This window comes from Lathamus discolor, chromosome 4 (genome assembly GCF_037157495.1).
Source record: "Lathamus discolor isolate bLatDis1 chromosome 4, bLatDis1.hap1, whole genome shotgun sequence".
NCBI classification, from domain to species: Eukaryota; Metazoa; Chordata; class Aves; order Psittaciformes; family Psittacidae; genus Lathamus; species Lathamus discolor.
In genome coordinates this window covers 3,636,441-3,660,342 of record NC_088887.1, presented here as the reverse complement: position 1 = coordinate 3,660,342, position 23,902 = coordinate 3,636,441, and the positions used below count along the sequence as shown (strand labels likewise).

At 39.0% G+C, this 23,902-nt stretch overlaps 1 protein-coding gene across 5 annotated transcripts in view; it reads right to left on the bottom strand.

Annotated features, from left to right (window-relative positions):
* Nucleotides 1-23,902, bottom strand: part of EPHA3 (EPH receptor A3) — a 220,164-nt gene that overhangs the window by 143,156 nt on the left and 53,106 nt on the right. For all 5 annotated transcript variants that reach the window (XM_065676023.1, XM_065676024.1, XM_065676026.1 and 2 more), the window contains one exon: nt 3,062-3,722. In XM_065676023.1, coding sequence (XP_065532095.1) covers nt 3,062-3,722 — 661 coding nt within the window. The remainder of the gene's footprint in view (nt 1-3,061; nt 3,723-23,902) is intronic.

The following is a 23,902-nucleotide window of genomic DNA, read 5'->3' as shown; positions in this document are numbered from 1 at the left end:
GATTACATATACCAGATTTAGTTACCTAACATACATACTAACTAAGGGAAACAAAAGGTATGAAAAAGCACCTTTTTCAAGACACTCCCCAATACATCTTACCTTATACAAATCTAATCCCCCAAAATACTGACCAGGTACAAAAGTCTTTGCTAGAAGAGGTGTTAAGACTGTTAACCTAAAGTCTACCATGAAGACCAGAATTCCTCAAGGTGAGATATACAATTTGCTTTTGAGAAGTTATGTCTAAACACACAAACAGAATGAAGAGGACAAGGGTGGTGACAGCAAAATTGGTCTTGCTTGTTTAACTGACTGACGGGTAGGTATCTTACTGCTGTACGTATAAAATGCTTATCAGCTGCTAGGACCCAGAATAGCAAAACAATCTTTCCAACAAGAAACAATACACTGAGTAAAGCAAATAGTCCAATCTTGGCTTTTGATAATTCATATCTAACTACATTTGATAAACATGTATGGTTTTATATGTACATGTACACCAACAGCAACAAATGGCTTGAGCCTCATGTCAACATCTGGCTATGCAGACAAAAGGAAGCAGTTGCGGACAATGGCACAATTTGTTTTATTTGGGGGAATGATTGTGCCTTAATATTTTTCCAAGTACCAAGAAAAGCTGGTCTGAGTGAATTTTAAATAGGCTGATTATATACTATTAGAGAGCTCCATTTTAAACATCAGTGATAATCTCTTGCTAATCCTGAAAACAGTGCTGTGGAAGCAATCAAAATCAGCAACAGTCTGAACACTGGATGAGTGACAGACACTAAGCTGTTGAATGTTTTCAATTACTGGGAAGAGAACATTGTCTATTACTTGTTACTCTTTCAAACTTCAACTGAAGCTTTTTCTCTTTTCCTAAATGATGCCTTCATTCCAGAGCAGCTTTGCAACACCATTTTGGATCTCCTTCAGATTCTACGATCCTGACTTGGCTGCCCTTTCGTTGACAAAAACCAAACCTCCCTCCTCCAAAATATCTAAACCCCACCCACAACAAAAAAAAACCCTTAAACCCCCACACCCTAAAAGAAGGAGCAAGAAAAAGAGAGAAGAACAAGAAAAGGAAAGGTACAAGAGCTGCCTTGAGAATGAGGTCAAAACTGAACTCTTTTCCAAGCTTTCCAACTCCGCTGAGTTATTGATGCCAACACATGGGAGGTTTTGAATTACTGGCTGCTTTTAGAGTGCCACTTCAATCACACCACACTGAAAATATTTATAAATATGACTTACAATAAAAGTTAGTAGAACATTATATGTTAAATTAGAATAAACAAGAAGGACCTGTCACTATTGTTAATGGTTTCATCATATATCACTCCCTTGATCAACAGCTGGCGAGGAAGGGTTGGGAGGGAGGAAGAAACAGATAGTAGACTTATGGACTGATTTTATGCCTTCCAAATCACATATGATATACCCACATATGGATGTGAACTCACTCCTAATCTCTGCAGAACTCAGTAGGAGCTGCCTTGCCTATCCCAAGCATTTGCAAACCTGTTTTTAATAAAACATTTGATTTTACTTTACTTCATTTAGCTGAATTTTTGCTCAGTTGTAGTCTGTCACTTTCTGGAGTGATTGGCTTTGTGTGCTCATGTGTAACTGAAACGTTACACCAACAGCTTTCAACCACTTACAAGGACACAGGCTCTACAGTAAGCAAGACTACGTACAGTGGTTAAAACAGCATCACTAACAATTTAGCATTTTTAAGTGTACCTATAGGAGGCCCTAGATAAAGTACTTCTGAATAATAAAATATCCGCTCCTGGACTCGGCTCTTAACAGAAAAGAGGAACTTGGTTTTCTTCCTGTCAACATCTAACTGCAGAAAAAGGTACTCAACAGACTCAGCTCCCCAGTTTATTCATTTGAGGGCAAAACCAATGTTAAAACCTATTGAAAAGCAAAACAACAACAACAACAACAAAAACCAACCCACACTCTTACCCCTTTCCTCCCACAACTTCCTGTCATTTTCTGGAAGAAAAGTCGCCTTAATTTGAGCAACAGTGGCTATGGTTTGATGGGCTCCTAGTATCCCCACAGGAATTACTTGCTTGACAAAGCTTGCTCTAGGACTGATATAAAAAGAATAGGTGCTCCTATTCTGAAACCAGGTTCAATATACATGCATATGCACATGTATACAAATACACATACACCCCACCCCCCCACCTCCCCAGGATATAGCTACCACTGCTTCCATCCATGGTATCTCTAGAGGTTACTATTTAACTTTTACTTATGTAATGGAAGACCCTCTGCCACAGCCAGCACCCTTTGAGGCACTCTGGGAGAAGAGGTTTAAGATTCAACTGGCACAAAACGTCAAAATGTACTTTCACAATAAAGCAAAATGTAGACCATCATAATTTCGGTTGATATTAAAACCAGGGGAATATAAAATGCATTTCTCTAACATTTAAAAGACCATCTCCGGAAAAACTCAAACTCCCTGGCGTAGTCTTGTTCTTGGGAGCATTCACATAACCACAGTTTGCAGAAACCAAAAGTTTGGGGAAAATTAGTTTGAGTATTCACGCAAATGGAATTTTGAAGTTCGAATATTCATTTTCCAAATGTATCCTCGTTTAGGAGCTATGCTACCTGAAACCATGTCACCTGGGGTTTTCTTTCCGACTGATCCCAATTGATCAACACAGCTCAGTAGCAAAAGTTATACATCAAGCCACAGAGTTCAAGGAAAAAATCCATACAAAAAAGTCAAGTATTTGCACACAAACAATGCATTTGAGAAAACTGTAATCTACTGAAATGAAGTCCAAGACCGGTAAGAGAGATTAGATGTGCTATGCACTGTAGGAACCAAAAAGCAGCTGTTGACCTTTATCAAATTACATTATTTACACAGATTTAAATAAACCCCATTTTCATGGCGATTTTAGGAACTAATTTAATTCTGCCAAGAATTTGGAGAACATTAATATGACCCAATACACGGAGTAGGGACATAAAGTGAAGCCCCTGTTAATAATTGAACTATGAATACGGAGGGCATTGTTACCTTGGCACGCAAAGCCTCTTTCTTCATAGCCAGCATTACACAAGCACTTCCCTATGGGCACTAGCCATTCTCCTTCTGTACTGCAATACATCTTGGGCGGCTCTTCCTCCTTGGAATGATTGACACAAGAACCCCGCACCTCCACCAGCGACTGGGAGTCCATGGGTACTGTATCTGGAAACATGGCGAGGTTCTTGACAGTGAAAGGGCACTTTTTGAAGTACACTCGCACTGAGACTAAGGCAACGCACGCACCTACATCTTGAAAAGCCAAGTAAAAGCCTTTCCTGCTGACAGGCCCCACCTCACGGACTTCTGTATTCAGCTTTAGGATTCGGTCCCCAAGATCCATTTGGGTGAAGCTCTCATCAGCTGCAATGGTGTCGATCTTTGTAAACTGATGCTCTCTGAACTTTACCGAATGGTCATCATCAGACTCCATATAATACAGATTGAAAGTCTCTTTGCAAGTGCCCAGAACTAGGGGGATACTATTACAGTCCCGCAAGGTAAACTTGAGCTCCACGTATATCTTCTGAGCTGAATTGCGTGGAATCCAGTTTGTTCGCAGCCAGTTGTTTTGACTGTGATCCATAACATTGCACACCTGGTAGGTTCTGATTGGAGTATAATGCTCATCAACACCACTAATCTCTTCCCACTGGAGCAAGAAAAAGAAAAGGAAAACAGAGAAAAAAATGAAATATTTTAAGACCAATGATTACACCATTAAAAAGTTCACATTTAGAGTCAAAAGCTGTGAAAAAGCAAAAATCACTTTGCTTGGAATCACTATAAAACAGACAAAGTCTGGGAGAGCTTGCACTTCTTTTTTTCCTATTAAACATACAAACATATTAAATGAATACAGAATTCACCATTAAGAAGTCCATCTTTACTCAGTTATTTCAAGGTAGCATGAAAGAGATGCTACAGCTGGTTTACATTACTAAAAACCTCTGCTTTCTTAAATTACACGCAGTGCTGTCCTTTCAATCGTGATGCTAACACGTCTTTACAACCACACTCATGTCAAACAGAAGAGGTTTACTAGGACAACATCACATTTTCACTATTAGAATCAAGTTGTATTTCAAAGATTAAACAAAATTTAACATCTTGCAAGCAAAAAGCCAATGGCTCCCATTGAATTTTCATATAGTCATAATAAAAGGTTAGTTTTAAATACATTCAGTGAATGACAATTGATTTTGCCTCGGTTATACATCCTTTGGACAAACAGCCAGGCTTAGCCCAGCTGGCAGAGTTAATAAAAATTACCACCAACTTACCATATCTTGGTTACCTAATTCTTCTGTGGACTATATAGGCTATGATGCTAGAATGATTTTTCAAGTATACATACTCATCAGTTGTTTTTACATCAGTCATAAGCTGATAAACTTACTTGACCCAGACAGGGAAGGAATGGGTTTCCTTTTTGTGAATTACTCATGTACCAGTCCCACCTGATATTCCTCTCTGGTAAGACTTCAGATATTTACCAATCACACGAAAAAAGAAATCTTATAGGGATGCTTAAGGTAACTTTTTACTGTTAGCCATGTACCATACAAAACTAAATGACTTGAGATGCATCTTTCCTCACTTTTTCCCCTGAACGGATAACTAGGACCAAAATGGTTTTGGTTCTTAGGGTCATCATTCTTCAGCTTTAATGCACACAAAAGCTGCAGCTGTTCTATTTTCCCAATCTTAAAACACAAACTGAGATGCCTCACCACTAAAGTGCTAGAAGTTATGGCAATGAATAATGCCTTTATGGACTCACAATACCACTAAAGCTGAAAGAAACCCTTCCAGATACTCTAGCCCATCCCCCTGCTCATGCAGGGTCAGCCAGAGCAGACTGCTCAGGATCCTGTCCAGTCTTGCTTTCGAATATCTCCAAGGATGCAGACTTCACAGCCTCCTTGGGCAGCTGTGCCAGTGTTTGTTTGTACTCAGAGTAAAAACATTTATCCTTACTTTTAAATGGAATTTCCTGTATTTATGATTGTATCCATTGCCTCTTGGCCTTTCACTGGGCACTGAAGAGTCTAGCTCCATATTCTCTATATCCTGCCATCAGGCATTTATGCACCTTGGTAAGAGCCCCCTGAGCCTTATCACCTTCTGTTCTGTGCTTCAAAGTTAATTACACAAACAAAAGAGGCAAAGTTCCTATCATGACAATGAAGCACATAATAGAGCATATGGTAGCACAGCAGCTGAAGAAATTCTTGCTCCATTATCACCCATGTACACAGCCTCTACAAAAGACCACAAATGCTGCCCCATGCAACCAGATGCAGAGCAGCTGAGGAGTAGCAGAGCTTCAGAGCTGTTGCATGCTACAGAAACTAGAGATGCAAGGTAGAAAAAATTAAGCATGTCACGAAAAATCACTGCCACTTTGGGGGGAGGGAGACAAAGAAGAATTTCAACCAGAAAAACACCTTCCCTCAAAAATCAGATCACATCAGTGTTATATTAAGATCTCAGCCTAAACATCATTCATTTTACATATGCACCGTTTGACATTGGTGTACTGCATAGCAAAGTACTATTTCCACTATACTGACGACGAAACTGAGATGCAGAAGTGTAAACTGTCTTTACAGGACATGCACTGAAGACATACACACAAAGAAAGAGAAAACAAAGAAACAGCTATATCAGAGTAGCATCTGAGAGTTCTCAGTCTCAACCGACTTCAGGAAGTTTGATATGATTAAGAGCTGGTCTGCACAATGAAATTGTCCACAAACCACTGAAGATGTGATTTTAAATCATGTTATTAAACCAGCAGATAAAAAGCAGTATAAATACTCTTCCTTTAATTGAAACAACGTTTATTTTAGTTCGCTTTACAGATCCGACTATACACAAGTCTTATCTCTTCCTGACTAGTTCAACAGAGTTAAAAACACAATCTTGGATGTGTATACAGCAGCTGAAATGCTGCAGCAAGCCATAATATGCTACATTGCCAAAGACAGCTAGCAGTACAGGGATGCTCTGACTCAAAGATACTACACTTAGAACTCATAGCCACTTGAGAGCTTGAAGTCACATGGCAGCCCATCAAACAAGGACAAGCTCCTGCCTGCAAAAGAAGCAGCTGGACCCTGGCTCCCAGCCTCTGCCAAGTTCCCACAGCTGAGTGGAGGACTCTCCTCTGACAGATGTCCTTGTACAAGCATGGCTCCTGAGCCAATAACCTAATGCTGTTGCAAAAAGCCGTTCAGATGCTGTAATTGCCTCCCATGAAGCTAGATATACCTATTTAACTACAGGTATTACCTGAACAAAAACATACAGTCACAACGACTGGATGAAATTAGGTAAGATTATATAATGAAACATCATTTTATGGACATTTAAAGCAGCTCACACTGATTCGGAAGAGATCTACTTATTATCTCTTCCATATAATTTCTAATCAGTTCAACAGATTTTACATGTCCAGTGGGAGACAGAAACAAAACTTGCAGAATTTAAAGCATCTCCATGGCAGATGTTCTTTTTCTGAACAAGTTTCGTTGCAATGTTTTTCCCAGAAATTTCTTATCCAAGATGCTCACGCAGAGTTGAATATGGATGTACGAATTTCACGATAAAGGTAGCATCGCTGCTATGTTCTTCACCTTGAGGTTACAGCACACTATTATCACTTCATTAATCTGCAGTGAAGACAAAATTTCTTGGAAACAATTGTAATCCATGTTAGCCCACTTACACAAACAATGAAATTTCAAATCTAACATTTAATGCCAAAGCATTGCTGAATGGAAGCACACCAGTCCCACACCACCACCGCTGATGGGCTCAGCCAGGTCCATCTTTGAGCTGGCTGGCACTGGCTCTGTCAGGCATGGGAAGCTTTTGACAGCTTCTCAAAGAAGCCACCCCTGTAGCCCCCCTGCTATTAAAACCTTGTCACACAAACCCAGTGCAATACGCTAGCTTTACAGAGGGGAACTGTCACAAAAACACGCTGGCTACGAAGAGGATAAGTGGCAATGGGAAGCAAACCCCTTCTGCAGCATCACCAAGCAGCCTATTCAGTATTACAGTATTCAGTGCAGTTTTACTTGGTACAGGCATCATTCTGATCTATAATTCCAAACAGCCAGCTGCCATAACAGAACAACAAGGTAGGAGATCAAAAGTAAAGGAAGAGGTATATAAACAGAAGTAAGTATGGGATAAATCCCATTTCCAAATTTTAGAGAAAAGCAGAAAAAAAAAAATTCTATGACATTCCTTATAACAGAAGACATAGATCCTTCTTACAACAAAAGCTACAGAGAAGGTGCCCTTACTGTAGGGGACAAAAGAGATACTTCTCTTTAAAGTATCCTTAGATACTTCTTGTTTCTAATTATTCCTATCATTACTGTGTATCTAAGATATTTTAAACACATGAGGAATATTCTGACCTGCTGGAAGGTGGGGATAAATCAGCTAAAAGAGGAGTTCAGAGTTACTATGTTGTAATTAAAATGAGTCTTTGTATCTCAGGATACATAAAATACAGCATTTTTAGTATGCAAAAACCTGGTTGAACAGGTCAAAAGGCAGGAAGCTATAATAAATAACAGGAAACTGAAAAGTCATGAAGAAGAATTCAGCCAAAATGGATTTGAGACAATGAAATGCAAAGAGAATAATGCAACTATTATACGAAATTCATGGAAAGAAAATTTCAGCTGCAAGGCAGGTATTTACTTTACGTAGGCCAAACAGACAGGTGAAAGGGACATGCTTCTTTTCACCTTATGCATTGAGCCCAATTGCTGCTGCTTCCTTATGCTGCTGCACTTTCAGCTTCCCTTCCACCCACCTGCAGCTTCCCAAAACTATCCCCATCCCATGGAAAACTAGCATGGCGCAGGAAGCTAATTTCTACTGAATCAATTCTAAACAGTACATCATGCAACCACTAGCATTTCTGCAGGAGCAAGAATATAATGCAACGGCCAAGAAAGCATCCAGCAAGAAAGTATGGTCACCAAAACTCGGTTACCTTGGAAACCCACCTGGAGCTCAGAAAAACTATTTCTCAGGATACTGCATTTTCCCATACAAAATTTCATCCTAACGAAGTTTTGCTAAGAGAAAATAAGAACAGTGCTAGGTTTTGTCCTCCAGATAGATGGAAAAGATAAAGCATAAAGTATCAGAGGAATAAGCATGATAAGATGAAGGAAAAGCTGTCAGACAAGACTACACAGCTGTGACAGCAAAGAAATGCTGCAGAAAATGTGTGCACAGGCGTTGATAAACCCTAGAGAAGTTTGGTAAGACCTAGAGAAGGCTACCTGAGCCAAGAAGGAAGGACCTGGCCCTATCTAATACTGAGGTGGGAGTTAGGCTGAGAGCTTAAAGGAAAACCTGTTGAGATGCTGGCAGAAGAACTGCATGAAAGATCTGTACTTGTACTGTGTAAAACAGACACTGGTGGGACTCAAACCTAATTCTCACCTCGATTACATGCAATTACTCAAGTAACTCTGGTCTAACACTTCGTAAGTGCCCCAAGTGGCATTTCTTTCTTTCAGTAATGTGCAGCTACAGAATATTTATCAGTCCTGGCTATGGGTAGACTAGAAATTACTATCCAGGTTCTAAATGCTGGAAGAACAAAGGGACGAGAATGTCTCCCAAGCAGTTCAATAAGGCTGACAAATCCAAGTATTTTTTACTGAAACGATTTATAACATTGTGTCAGGGATTTTATGACAGCAAGGTGGGAGAGCTGGAAATGTGAGGCTGTGACATGAGGCTTTGGGTGCTGGGTTTGTTCCTATCGAGAGGGACAGAAGGAACAGAGTTGTGACCGCCACTTCTGAATTCACATTACCCCATTCTAATGCCTCAGGCACTTTCTACACTTCTGAAACATGGAGAAGAGAAGTGCCATAGCACCACTCCCTTCTCAGCAGGTCATTTGGCTTTGGAAAGTGTTCTTTTGTTTGCTTTTCATTTTCCCAATCTTCTTTGCATACTGTTAATGGCAGGAAACAAGAGAGTGCTTTCAGTGGTATAGAAAAATCTCTGAGATCCCCAGGGAGAGGGTGTAACTCATATGCTGCTGTCATACTGACTGCAAAAGCTGGGACATAAAGGATTTTCTCTTCCAGAACAGATCTAGCAGTGTGCACCAGACTTATGGCTTCGGTTTTTTAATTCCATTTTCTTTACAAAAGGGAATGTAACGAAGTGAATATTCACTAAGTGAATGTCATTTCTTAGAATGTCATGAGCAGTCTCACTAAATAGTTCCCTTGCAATGTGGCGATCTAGAACATGATTTATCTCCACAATTCTGTCATCCTTCCTGCGACATACTTCAATTTCATGGCTTTTTATCCTTCAAATAAAAAGCAAAGATAAAAACCTGGAGTTGATATTAAGAAATTGAAGGGTATTTTGTGATTTAAAATACAGCACGATTCAGGCATGATTCAGAAACCCTACATTTTCTCTTGCAGCATCACATTGTTATAAAAACTCCTAAACTATAAAAGTCCTGCTAAAAACACAGTTTTATAGTCCTTGAAGATACCACCGGAACCCAGGCAGCTAACTCCAAGACCCCATTGAGCACTTCAGGCAACAGTTAAACAACATTTATTTACCATTTTGTCTTTCACTAAGAAATCCAGTATGATAATGCATTTGGGACAGTTTGGTATGTGCAGCAGTTCAACTAACATCCAACAGTCCTTTAAGATAAACTAACAATTCAAATAGTAGATACATAGGATGTAACTTAATACTCCATAACCACTGTGCGTGCTAGAACACAGACTGGGAATGTGGTGCTGAAGAATCAGAAGAAAAACAGAGTGAAATGACTTTGAAACCACATGGAAACATCTTCATGAGCTAGGATGTCTCATCCTCACCCTCGCCGAGCAGAGCAGTCAAATCATTGCTTATTTCTGAACTAACTTGATAAAGTGATTTTTTTGTTGTTGTCAGTGAAATTGCTTTTCACTGTCTGTGAGGGCTTCACATAAGCCTCTACAGAACCAGCATTCAAGTTCTACCTGAAAACCAGGGTTTGTCCTAATACTGAAAAATTACCCTGCTCTCATACACTGGCTCTTAGTATTCAGCGCAGTTTCGGCAACTCCCTTCCAAACTAAAAGATCATTATGATAGAAACTCACATTTCAGATAGTCAACACATGCAACTTTTCAGCATTTGACTGACAGAATACCAACTGGCCAATAACCTTTTCTTCTTTTCCTCTTTTTGCCTCCCTTTGGTTGCCAGGCAATCTCAATAAAAAGAAGTAACCACCAAGCCCTTCCATGAGCACCAGAATGAATGAAGCCCAGTTTCCTATAAATCTGTGTCTCATACTTGGTCTCCAACATGGACTCTGATGTTTAAAGGAAGGTGAGCACAAAGAAGTCTCTTCTTCATTGCGAACATTAATGCAATCTCTCCCTCGCTTTCTCTCCTTCTATGGCTTATTTTCATAAATCATATAGGGACCTTAAGCCTTTGGAGACCTCTGCTCCTCTGTGAAACTGCTAAAATTCACTTCCAAGTTTAACAACTATTAACAGGTAGTTTCCAGTTGCTCCAGAGATTATGCCACAAAGGTGGCAATGGCTTCACAGACAGGCCAAGCATAGTATTTAAAACAGCTAAGATTAGTGTAGACACTATGCATTAAAAACCCTACACATCTACATTTGCAAGCAGAAAATCAGCATATTCTACTATAAGCTTTAAGTTAGGCACATGAAGGTTTTAGGAAGCACTCTGAAATGCTTAAGTAGTCCAAAACTCCACAATATATTTTCAATTCCTATAAGTGCTGAGATGATTGACCTGCAGGCATTTCAGACATTGCAGTATCCTAATACCAATTACAATCAGTATTTTCCTCAGCAAGTATTTTTAAACGAAATTAATGATTTAAAAAAGGGAAAAAAACTGGCAGTTCAGTAGAAGTCCTGAGCACAAGCAAAAAGTAAACATTCCTGGTGAAAAGTTCATTCCATTGGAAACAAGAGATTGACATTAAATAAGTATTTCACTTTTTATTGGATTATTCTTTTTAGAGTTGTATCTCTTTGTGTCAGAAATGTATAAACATTCATTTTCTTATATTGGAAAATGGAAGTGCTACCAACAATCACGTAACCAAAGAAATTCAGCTACAATGACAACCTTGCCAAGTTGATATTAAGCCAAATTCTGTATATTTGTTGCTGTGACAGGTAAGCATCCTTCAGCATTACACGATGCTCTTTGCTATTTTTCTTAAGAATGGGAAATGAGTCCTCACTGATCAAAAACTTTTATTTACTTTTTGGCGTCTGACACTTGCCTAAGAATCCTTGATCCTTCTCTCAAGGGACACTTGCCATTAACGTGAGTTGAAAGGTGGAAATAAACCCCTACCTCCTAGGGAAGATGCATTGGGATAAGCAAGACTTTCAGAAAGGACTACAACTGAACAAATAATACTGGGCAAAGGGAAACCACAACAAAAAGACAAAACCATCAGAGACATTTGTACCTTTATATAGAACGCAAATGATCAAATCATTTTCTGACGATTCTGTGCTTGCCACCTTTATTAACTGAAAACAGAATTCATGCCAAGTATAAAACATCTCGCTTAACTTTATACCACAGCAACATAACAGGCCAAGATTGAAAGCCTAAGGCATGGGAATATTCACCACTTATTGAGATAGCATTTGTATTTGGGGGAGGGGGGAGTTTGTTGGTTTGCTTTTTGTTGTTTGGTTTTTTGTTTAAGAAGACTGAGCTAAAAATCTTTCAGTATGATAACAGGAATTTATATAATAATCATATATATATATAAATAAATATATATATATATATATTTCAGTCTAACACTTCCTATTGCACACTATCAAATATTTCCATCATGTTGAAGCACACGTTTGGGAAACAGGTTGCAGGATTTCAGAGGAGATGAATAACTTTGATGCCTCCTTTTTTATAGTAGTCAGATCTTCTGTTGACTTCTTTACTATAACATTAAATATGTCCAAATTCAGATCAGTAAGAGAATCAAGCTTCCACATATGTTGAACATGATTCTAATGTATTCTACTCAACTTCCTAGCCAATACACAGAGAAAAAGAACTTTTTCACTTACTCGAAAGTGAAATTGTGTTCAAGGACAGACTTCTTACAAACAACAGCCAAAATTCTGAGGAGGAGTGAGGAAATCAAGCAGCCAAAATAAATTAGCACACATTTTAGGACAGCTTGAGACTAGAAACAAAATAATTCAAATCTACATGAAAAGTGGAACCTTCCCACTATGTAAAAGTTTAACTGAATAGTAACAGGATGCAAGAGCTCCGAGGTTTGCCATTAGCAAAAAACCCATGTAATGACTGTATCATAGAAGAACGCAATTCGGACGAGCTCATCAATATGAAAACACTTTTCTCACAACATAGCCAAAGATGCTAATGCAAGGTCCATAAATACCAGTCAGCGGATAACAGAGGACAGAAAATCATCCACGTTGGGAATTCAAGGAATTCAGGAAGTACTATGGAAATGTCTGGCTTTCAGAAGTCAATGAAATTACCTGCTGGCAATGGGTCTCGCCCCGGTTTCAATTTTTAGCTTTTTCTAAGTTGCAAATGAAAGAGTTTTCCAATTCAGTTACACAAACGGTGAAATTATCGTTGGCATCACATAAACCCTTCTAAGACACAGACTTTGGTACACTTTCTCCTAATAATATTTTACTAGTCTATGATTTTACATCAAGCAGTCCTAACTGCTACATACAAAAAGCTCTGCTGTGACAGATAATAAGCATGTTGTGGAGGAGGTAAGTTTGAAAGGAGGATATACTAGTATAAAATTGCACACAGCAACATTCAAGATCCACCTGGTACCACCACACTGTGGTGTTTTTCATTTTCTATCCAGTTACCCCCCAAAGTCTTCACTTGTATGGCAGCAGACAGAACACACCTGACTGCATATCACTGCGTTCAGGAGACTCTGTTTGTAGCCTCAACCTAAAAGTCAGGGTTTGTTCATAACTAAGCAAACAGTTGCAGAATTACAATGAAGATAATCCTAATTTCTTGTCTGATGAGAACTCAGGTGAAATGAGAAAATCATTAAGTGTATCCAGACACTAACTTAGGCCAACAAAACCCGAGATACAGCATTTTTCTACACAAAGCATAGGTCCAAATTATCCAAAACAACCAAATCTGACGGAAAATTCTTATGTAACCCTTTTGACTGTTTTGTTTCTTCTTTTTTTTTCTTTCACTATAAGCAAAGTCAAAATAGTGAAACTGTTTTTTCCAAAAAAATTATGAAGAGTGAGGGTTTTATTTTTTTTCCATTTTATTTGTATTTACTTGTTTTTCTTTTTAAGAAAAGCAAGCCCACCCTTATCCTTATCCTCCCTACAAGAACATGCATTTTCTGTCACATGTCCTGACAGGGGACTGGAAAGAAAATGTGTCCCATGACATGACCATAGAACCATAGCCTGGCCAGAAAGATAAGACCAGACTTAGAAGAAGATGCAAAGGACAAGAACCTCCTCTCTCTTCCTACTACGGCTGCATCATCCGCTGCTAAATACAGCCCAATACATTCTGTGAAAGTAATCTGAATATCTTCCAAAGTAATTAAACCTCATTGCACCAAGACGGAACAAATACATACATAATTTAATATAAACCTTGACCCTTTCCCTCTCTCAAAACAAAGCCACCAGAAGTGTTGATGCACTAATAGCTCTTAGGTTTTAAACAGCTTTCATCTGGGAAGTAAATTAACAAAAATACTGCAATAAATAGGATTAAAAGCGTAAGTGCAACTAGTTATAGGCACTAAGCACACACAGACGCACTATATTTGAGAAAGCAAGAGTACACGCCTTATCGTGGGAGCACTAGGCTAATAATTAAACCAAAATGCAGAAAGATAAAGCCATCATTTTCTCCATCTCTCATTGCTAGAGAGCTGATTAGCTCATCCAACTTGTAAGGTCAGCTGATTCTCACCTTTCTGCAAGCAAAATGCTCTAAAACCACAGCGAGGTAAAAAGGTCACTACAATGAGGAAAACATCTGACTTTGTAACAGACATCTGAATCCAGCATTCAAATGCCCATGGAGAGCTTGGACAAGCAAAACATTTACAGCTTTATTTTTCTCTAGGCTGGATGTCTCCTTGAGAAACAGATTTCCCTCATATTTATCTCACAGGTTAAGCAGATTCGCTGGGAAGCTCTCAACGTGACAGTCTCCATGGCTGAAATCTGTACCGAATGACCACTCACATGTGAGCACCTTGCATCCACAAGCATTGTACGAACTAGGAAAGATTCAGCCTCTAAGTGTAGCTGCTTCAGAGATGGAAATAAGCAGCTGCTTAGCACAATGGGTACCTCAGCAAGCAGAATTTTATCCATGAAGGAATTCACCCAAGGCTGTGGGCATGGTAATCTGGTGAAAAAATGCGTATTCAGTATTTAAAATTAGACATTATTTCACATGTCAGACATTATTATACTTTCAGCTAAATGGCTCATAACAATAAGCTCCTGTTAATATTTAATATGAATAAAAAACATCAGGTCTTCCAGCATTATCTTCTCCTTCACCTAAAGCTCTACCTCTGGATGTTGCAAGACAAGTACTGATGGCAAACCTTTACAAAGAAATGATCATGGCAGTCAGTCAAGAATGGAAAGAAGCCAGTTGTCCAAACTACCTGCTAGTTAGGTAAGTCTGAAGATACCCCTAGTCCACATTTATGCCTCAGTTTCCCAACAAGTAGAAGAGGAACAAATTAATAGTGGGAAGATGTATTCGTTACTATTTTAGTTATTACTTGGATTCTAACAGAGAGTGGATCATGCCTTTATGGAAAACATGACAAATATCAGCAAATGAATCCAGAAGCAGCAGCAAGCAGGTATTTTAAACAGGAAGCCATTACTTAAATAAGAAAACATCACTGTAATAGAGAAAGTGAAACACATTTGTGGCACAGGGACACTTAAAAATTCACATTTGAAAAGCCTCTGCAATTTGCTGCTTTGGATTTGCCATCAAAACACACAAACACAAAAGTATTTACATCAAAATGCAAATAACAGGTGCATAATATAGCATTTCTTTGGTAAAGTCAATCTTTCAAAACAATGCATTTTTACACAATGGCATTTCCTACAGAAATCCCAAACCACCCCATGTTCTCCTATTGTCATTAACCCAACACTGAATGTACAGTGAAATTCAGTAGTGTTGTGCTGAATGTAACTGTAAAAAGCACCAGCTGGCTGTATTAGAAATGGCATTCTTCCAGGTCTCAAATGTCTTATTTATATACAATGGAATCCTGCCAGCTGTTTAATATTTAGAGCTAATAAATATAATTGGCAGCACTACTGCACAAGGACAAGTAACACAAATACATATAAAACTACTTCCCAACAGAAAATCTGGTTTGTTCTTAGATGATTAAACCGAAGATGGATGTAGAGTTCCGAGCAAATGCTACATTGCTTTTTTTCTTTAATCCAAACAATATTTGCTTCCTTTCTAAGTTCAAAACTGAACAGAAACAAAATATTTAATAATAAATACCAGGCATCTTTATGCCAGCTGCTCTGAGACCAATGTAGCCTTCAACCAGTGTTTTCACAGACCATGAATAAAGAGGAATTGACAAGTACAGTGTGTTGAGGTAGGAAGATGGGATATAGCACAAGCTTCCAGGGTGGTGAGTAGCTCATTATTCATTCCACAGAAAGCGTTGGATCACTCCAGGAAACAGACAGTACCAGCCATCCAGAAATTGATACTCATTCCCACGAGCAACTCCTCTATGCATGTGCAGGACAACGTTACTTCCCACAGGCAGACTAACTAGTGTTGAGTGGAAGGTGAATACAACACAGCAAAGAATGCAAACACAACGGAGTTGGCCTATGGACGTGCTCTACGATTCATGTCCCTGTTTCCAGCTTTCTGTCACACTTGATGTTGGCAAGACCACCACATTGTTGCCAAGTAACTGTATGGCAGATTACTGCTGTATGTAGTAATCTTCCACCAACAGAAGAGGGTCCGCAAATCCAAAAAGTTGGACTCCTTTACAGGCAGCTTCACAGATTCCAAGACAAGCTATAGGATCTGTATCCTCCACCATGATAACTGCTTTTAAGATCACAACACTGGAAGTAATGCTGCACAGCATAAAGTCAAAGGCAAGGGCCCTGACTCCTTCCGTTCTACAAGACCCTGATCCTGTTGAAACTTTCTTCAGCTCCCTGGCACAACCTAAATGAAGAACTCATCTAGGAATGGGAAAGTTTAATTTGTGTGAGTGAAGCATAGTTAATGCTACATAACTTCCTATGAGAGACCGATTTAATTTGAAAACTCAAACGTCCGTGACAGATGGAGCCCACAGTCAGTTCCAGAAAAGGCTGTTCAGTGTAATTACTGTCATGTAGAGTTATTTGGGTTGCTTTGGTTTTAGCTAGTTCAGACGGCAATGCTCTTTTTTGATATTCTTCAGCTAAGCAGAGTTCCACACTCTCATACCTTCATGCTCCCATCTTCAGCATCATTCTGCATAACAACTTGAAGAGCCATTTTTTTCATTTGTCATTTCACTATTTCATTGAAAACTACGTTCTTCAGTATAGTTATTTAAACTACAGAGTTCACTATCATGAATACTAGCAAAAAAATCATTATATAGGCACATGCTAATGTCAATCATTAACTGCCAATTTTTCAGCTGATACAAGTAGCTATTGGCATCCCATTGCCCAGATGCTACCTTTCACATATACCTTCAGTGTCCAGACTCACCTCTCCTGTATCCCTGCTATGTATTTCAGCTGAGGCAATGACCGCAGCTTACACTGCCTCCCTTGCCTTAGCTGAACACTGAAAGCTTTCTCTTCCAACCTCTTCATTCAGGTGCTGCATAAGGCTTGTATCCACAACCAGTGACCCCCCCCACACAGAACAGCTTTCAGTCTGGTATGCAAAAGGTCTCATATAAGGACTAACACAGTCCTTACCTCCCTACATCAGCTCAGAATTGATTAACTGAAGCTGTGACAACAGGTTAACAAAGGGCAACCAGCAGCTCTGCTGTGAACAAAGTAGGTAAAGTACTTAATACTATGATCTTCCTAAAAGCCAACAATAAACCCCAGCATTTTTCCTCCTAACATGGCTTTTTCATTCCTGCATAAGGCAACAACACCCACTCTTTTCCTAAAAGACACAACATCTGAAATCCTGTCTCTGCCATCATACCTCCCCTTCAACGGGGATAAGCCAGAAATAGTTATGAGATGTACCTGAAAAGCACAATATTGTTTCTTATAGTCCCTTGGTTGGGAAGTAGAGCAAAAATGGCAACAAATAGAAATAGTTCAGGCATTGCTTTTTAAATTTAACTATCTATAGGGTCTTGAAAATTAAGCACACGTTGAAAACAGAGAACAGTTATTATGCTTAAAAGGCTAAGTTAAAAATACCTCTAAAGAGGTTATTATTATTTTGTCAACTACTGGGTCAGAAGAATAATTGTAATTATTATGTTTTTACTGTAACCCCATGGAAATTAATTTTCTTGCCATGCAAATAGGAAAAGTTAGTTCTATGCACATATTTCCATAGTTATTTTAATTAAAAACCATGTTTAATACAGGAACTCATAGCTGACATTTCATATTTTCTGAAGATAAATTCGCTTCAGCTCAACAAGAAGAAAGTAATTAGACTGGGAATTCTGGAGATAGTCCAGATACCTTCTCATCCTCTGGCTAAGATGCTCTTAATTTCTCAAGGCTCTGAAACATTATTAAACAATTACTTTTCATATGTCAAACCAGGGATGAAAGAGGAACTCACGCCCAATTTAATACGAGATAAATAAACAGAAGTAACTCAACCAGGACTTTAACCAAAGACTCTTGAGGAGCAATGGCATTAGCTAAGCTTCACAGTTCTTTACTGTAGCAGTAAGCTGGAGACACACCCTCTTCTAAAAACTCAATGTTAATTATTTGACACACTGTACACATTGGGAATCCCCCAAAAACGTAAGCATGCCACAGAAATACCTGATTTTATGGAGGGTTGTGCTACATTACCTGCATCTTGCACTCCAATGAGTCATCAAATGTCTCCTATCAATAGGATACATGCAATACTGGAAGTATTGTCATGTATTAGAGAAGCCTCAGAAAGAACCTTGAATTCAAATCTCATTATATAGGTCTACTTGCATACTTGCTATGTGGGAGGTTGACAGACATTAGCAGGAACACAAATTCCTGACCTACAATCCTACTAACAAAATTCCTCCCTAAGACTCTTCTATGTAAATATGAAGCTTAGATTTCATTTTCTAGCTTATTATGGTACAATGGAGCATATGCTTCAAAAGATACACAACACTAACCATCATAACTATCAATACCTTAGTGCAGAGATTAAATATGGTTCAGAGAACTACTGTGAAGTTAAACAGTGCTCATTAGATGTAATGCTGAAAATATTTCTATGGCTTATTTTCATTTACTCAAGCTTGATTTCTTTGTTATAACTAGCTTGGATATAAATATACTCAATAGCACAGTACTGCAGATTTTGTAGTCAAATGTTCAAAACTGCCTTACTTCTAGGTCTGGTAAAAAAAAAAGTTAACCTTGCATTGCTCTCAGTATGACACTGATTACATACTATGAAAAGCTCAAAATGAAAACAACTGCACAGGAGAGAGGGGGATTTTTTTCCCCACAAACCACAGTACTAAACATAAATGAAAGCCCTGCTGGGAATACGTATCGATAAATGGGGGTGTGTTTGACTTGGTCCTCTGCATGGAGAGCGGAGGGGGAAATCAGACACGGATTTCACCGTTTTATTTATTTTGCTGAATTGTGGCTCCAGAGGTTAAAGTTGATGTAGAACCAGAATACAATGAGACCCTCTATTTGCCAACAACGTAGTCCTGCAGAGGGAACCATATGGTTTTCCATATTGTCCTGACAATGACCTCAACATTAAGGGGTGAATCACAACTCAGTGCGAAGGTTAGGTTGTCTCATCCTTTATCTCATCCCCCAGGCCTTTTCCTGCCCAGAGGTCAGGAACTGTGTCCAATTATTTATGCTTCTGATAAAGAAGACTCAATCTCAGGACAGAGATAAGACCATCACAGACTTTCTATGCAAGTGTTTGAAGTCCCATAAACCAGGAGATAAAAATTATATTTGAATATACTTGATTAGGAAAGTTACCATATGTAGGTAATTGTCTTTCAGATCTTAGTTACTTGCTTCCTGGCGTCCACCTCAGCGTGTGGCGAGAGTGAAATGCTAAGCCCCGCATTTCTAACAAAGAACCTAAGCTGTCAAGAATCCTCGCCATTGATGGAATCAGAGCTCTCGCCTACAAGATGGATGGGACCTACTCAGAAACCTGTCACATGAAAACACTTGGAATGTGCTTCAAGCCACAGGAAAATGGGGAAAAAAAGGAAAAATCAGTATCGCTCCTGATTTATATCCCATGAAATGCAGCTAGTAATACAGATTTACTGATACGCAATGAAGTTCAAAAGTGCATTTCATAGTTGTTTCATATTCGCATGTCCCAGAGCCAACATCCCAATTGGCAATGTTTTGGGAAATGAGAACTACAGCTTGAATTCCATATGCCACTTACAGCTTACCATAGCAGAAATGAGATGGAGAACGTAGGAAGCCGATAACCGTAACACACGGAATTCCATTTTTGAAACAATAATGAAAAAACTTTTTACTGATGAACCTCTGTGATGCAACAGCCAAAACCAAATGAGTTAGGGGGTAAAAAGAAAAAGGTAAATATACACATTATCTTTGATGGCACCAACCCCATTATTTCACATACCAAAATTACAAGTGCTAATAGTTCTGCCATGAAAATAGTAATTCACCCCCCATAACAGCCCAAAAATACATTATCTGATAGTTCTATTTAATTTTGTCAGGAATTTAAAAAAATATTAAAAAAAAAGCAGGATTTATAACTAAAAAAAGCCTTATAACATATCTGCACAGCACAGCAGTTTTATAATTTATACATTAAACATTCTGGAATATTCTGGTCTGCTAATTTTAAATGCAATATTATCTCAGACTAAATTAAAGACTGTTTACTGTAACTAAACTGCACATATTTCACTCCATAAATAAGACTACTTCCAAGAGGAAAATAATTCTGTTGCTATTACTGATAAATCAGCAATTATTTACTTAAATTGAATATAAAAAGTCAGTGAAAATACTGACAGAAATCACTGCATTTTATGCAGAGATTTCGGAACGAATATAATATTATTTACATGTTTTAGAAGACATTGCTTAGACTTATAAGTACTGCTATTACTGCATGGAAAGAGCTCCCAAGTAGCTAAGGATAATACAAGAACTTTCTTGAAATAACAGGACATCATTCTTCATTATAAAGTATAAACTATATACCACATGTAGGCCTACTTTGTACCATAATTTCTCTTTTCTTAAAGCATTTTTTGACCCTATGAAATCTCAGTTTCTCACAAAAAAATGCTGGACCGACAAGCAAAGACAAAAGCCTTCTGCTTTGAAAAAGGGTGATGAGAGTAAAAGCAACTTTTGTTACGATTTAGACAACTTTCTTCTACGCAGGTTCTTGAATTCAAGTATAAAACTGTAATGTTGTTCTAAGGGTGATTTCTTCCTTGTCTTTTTGCATTAGCAGGCAGATTGTACTTAGGAAAAAGACCAAAGCTTAGTCCGTTTACTCTTGCTGCTGCTGTTCAGGGGTTACATACTGGTTTCAGCGATGGGTTTGCTGTATTTCGTACAGGTCGGTGCAGGGAGGAAGGTGGAAGACAAGAAAAGCGAGCAAACCGGTTTCCTAGGAAGATGTTTGATGAAGTTTTTGTAATCTTAGCAAAGAAACAAACATCAGCACGCAATGTATGTCATTAATCACAAAGAAAGCCTCACGAGCCTCCCGCAGCTGAAATCTGTTGACACAAAGCATTCAAATGACATTCATGAATGATCCCAGTCTGAACAAGCTTTTTTACAGAAGAAAAAAAAAAAGCACAGAGCATATTATAAACTGTTTGTACTGCTCTATTTCAAAAGGCAACGATGTATTTTCCAAGCAGAAAGAAAAGAAAAACAAAGATTTTAGGGGAATTAAAAGAACAAAAAAGTTAAAAGCATCAGAAAGAAATGAGGAAAGAAGAACACGGCTGCAATCAGAAAAGGGAAAAGGATAAACAGTCACGTAAAATTCAGTGCAGAAGCAGGTATGGTTCAGAAACTGTTATGAACAAAGGAGCTGAGGAAAGAAAGATGTAATTCAATCAAGCGAGAGACTGAGACAAAAACGAGAGGTGAAAGTTGGGGAAAAAGCAGGCATTGTAAACATAAAGGTGGTAGTCTGTACAGAAACTACTGCCAGCCACTTGGGAGTGCAGGGAAGAAGCAGACTGCCAGGTCTGGAGGGGCAAGTAGATATAATGAAGGTGAGAAAGAGCAAGGAACAAATTCACGCAGCTTTCCAAAAGCTAGGAAGGCAATTCCTAATTAAATCAGAAGGCTGTGAAGGTGACAGAATACGGAAGCAATACACTCATGGTCTTTGGAGCCAAGCTGTAGTCTTGACTACAGCAAACTGGATACCTCCACATGGGGAGCATGGCAATTTAGCAGAATGACAATTCTGCAGTATTCAAGATGGGACGTTTTCAACATGAGTTTGGGTGTTTTTCAAGACTGTCTACCACAACATAGGCATAATTTAAAATTACTGACTGCTAAGACACTGTCCTTCAGAAATAACCTACTGCAACACTAAGCTTAAATTAAAAACCAAAGTAAAAAACCCAAACACCAACCAAAAACTGCCTTGCCAAAATATACTCCACCTGAGGTCTTTTGCTTGTGACGAGTATAGAAGGGTGTGTGTGACATGAATCATCACATGGAAAACTGATTGAACTTGTACATAAAGTGAAGTTGTGGCTCTACAACAGCTTAACTGCTGATTCTGCTCTGCCCTCCTCCTACCTTCTCTTCTACTTCCTGCATTCATGTTTAAGTGACAGTGCAGGGAGCTGGTACTGGAAGACGTCCATTTGAATGTCAACCTGGCAAAAGCACACCAAAAACACACCAAAGGAAGAAAAAAAAAAGAAACCCTTCTAAGCCCTAAATAAGTCACAAGAGCAACTACTATGATCAATGGTCAAAAAGTGCTAACACCAGTTCCAAGGCTGGGGCAATAACAGAGGTATGGGGAGTAGGGAAGATCTAAGCAACCACAAGTCTGGTCAGCGATCCCTGGGAAAGTGATCAAACAACTAATCCACAGAACCATTTCCAAGCACATATGGACAAGGAAATCATCAGGAAGAGTCAGCACGGCTTCAGCAAGAGGAAGTCATGCTTGACCCACTTGATTAATTTCTATGATGAAAGACTGGCCTAGTAGATGAGGGGAGACCAATGGATATTGTCTACCTGGACTTCAGGAAAGCTTTAGACACTTTTCACGTAACACACTCATAGAGAAGCTGACAAAGTGTAAGCTAGATGAGCAGACAATGAAGTAGACTGAAACTGCCTGATCACCCAAACTCAGAAGGCTGTGATCAGTGGCACAAAATCTAGCTAGAAGCCAGTAACTAGCAGTGTGCCCCAAGCATCAACAATGGGTCCAATCCTGTTCAACATCCTCATTAATGATCTGAGTATACCCTCAGCGAATTTGCTGATGAGATGTAACTGGGAGGAATGGCTAATATGCCATTGAGGGTTGTGCTGCCACTTGGTGAGACTTCAACAAGCTGGAGAACTGCTCCGACAAGAACCTCATGAAGTCCAGTAAAGGAAAGTGCGAAGTCCTGCAGCTGGGGAAGAACATACTTGGAACTTCTACTCTGCAAAGCTGGAATCCCCTGCACATAAGCACATCATCAGCCCACCATGACTCAAACATAAGCAGCTAACTTCGGTAAAAAGACACCTCGATCCATGCGCTTGCTTTCTAGATTACTTCCCCTTCTACACTGGCACCACTCTATATATTACAGCAAAGAGTTTATAACGGATCCAGCACTGCTGGTTTCCTGCATAATTTACAGAGCGACCTCATTCCAATTCTCCGAAGAGCATCCTGTGTGTGGCACAAACCATTTGACCGCGAAAGTAAAGTTGTCCGTCTCAGCAATAGTACCAGCAAGCACAGCACAAACCTCAGTAAAACAGTACAGTTTGCAGGTGACATAAGGTTAAACTGGTAACTTTGTAACTGCACTTTATAGAATCTGCATGCATACAGGTCAGGTCACAAAGTTTCTGCTTTAAATTATGATGAGAGAAGTGTGATTTAAACCAAGGATGAGAAACAAGGGTCTGTACAGAATATCTGTGTAAGGTCTTTTCTTCTTACATAAAAGCACTTCCACAGACACCTTCTTCTATGATCCCTCAGAGCTAATCAACAGTATTTTCAGTTCCACAAGCCTGTACCCTAAGGGCTCCTGTCCTTCATCAGCAGGGAAGATATTCTCTCTTTATAGCAGAAACAATTTCTGTTAACTCTTTCCAGGCTATACTTGGCAGTCATTTATTCCAACAGTCCTAATTCAGCCATGACAGATACTTTGGGGTGACTGCATACACATGCTCCAAGTTGGGAAGAATGAAATGGGACTTCATTTAACTTCATGTTCATGACTCTAGAGAACATTATAAGCAAGC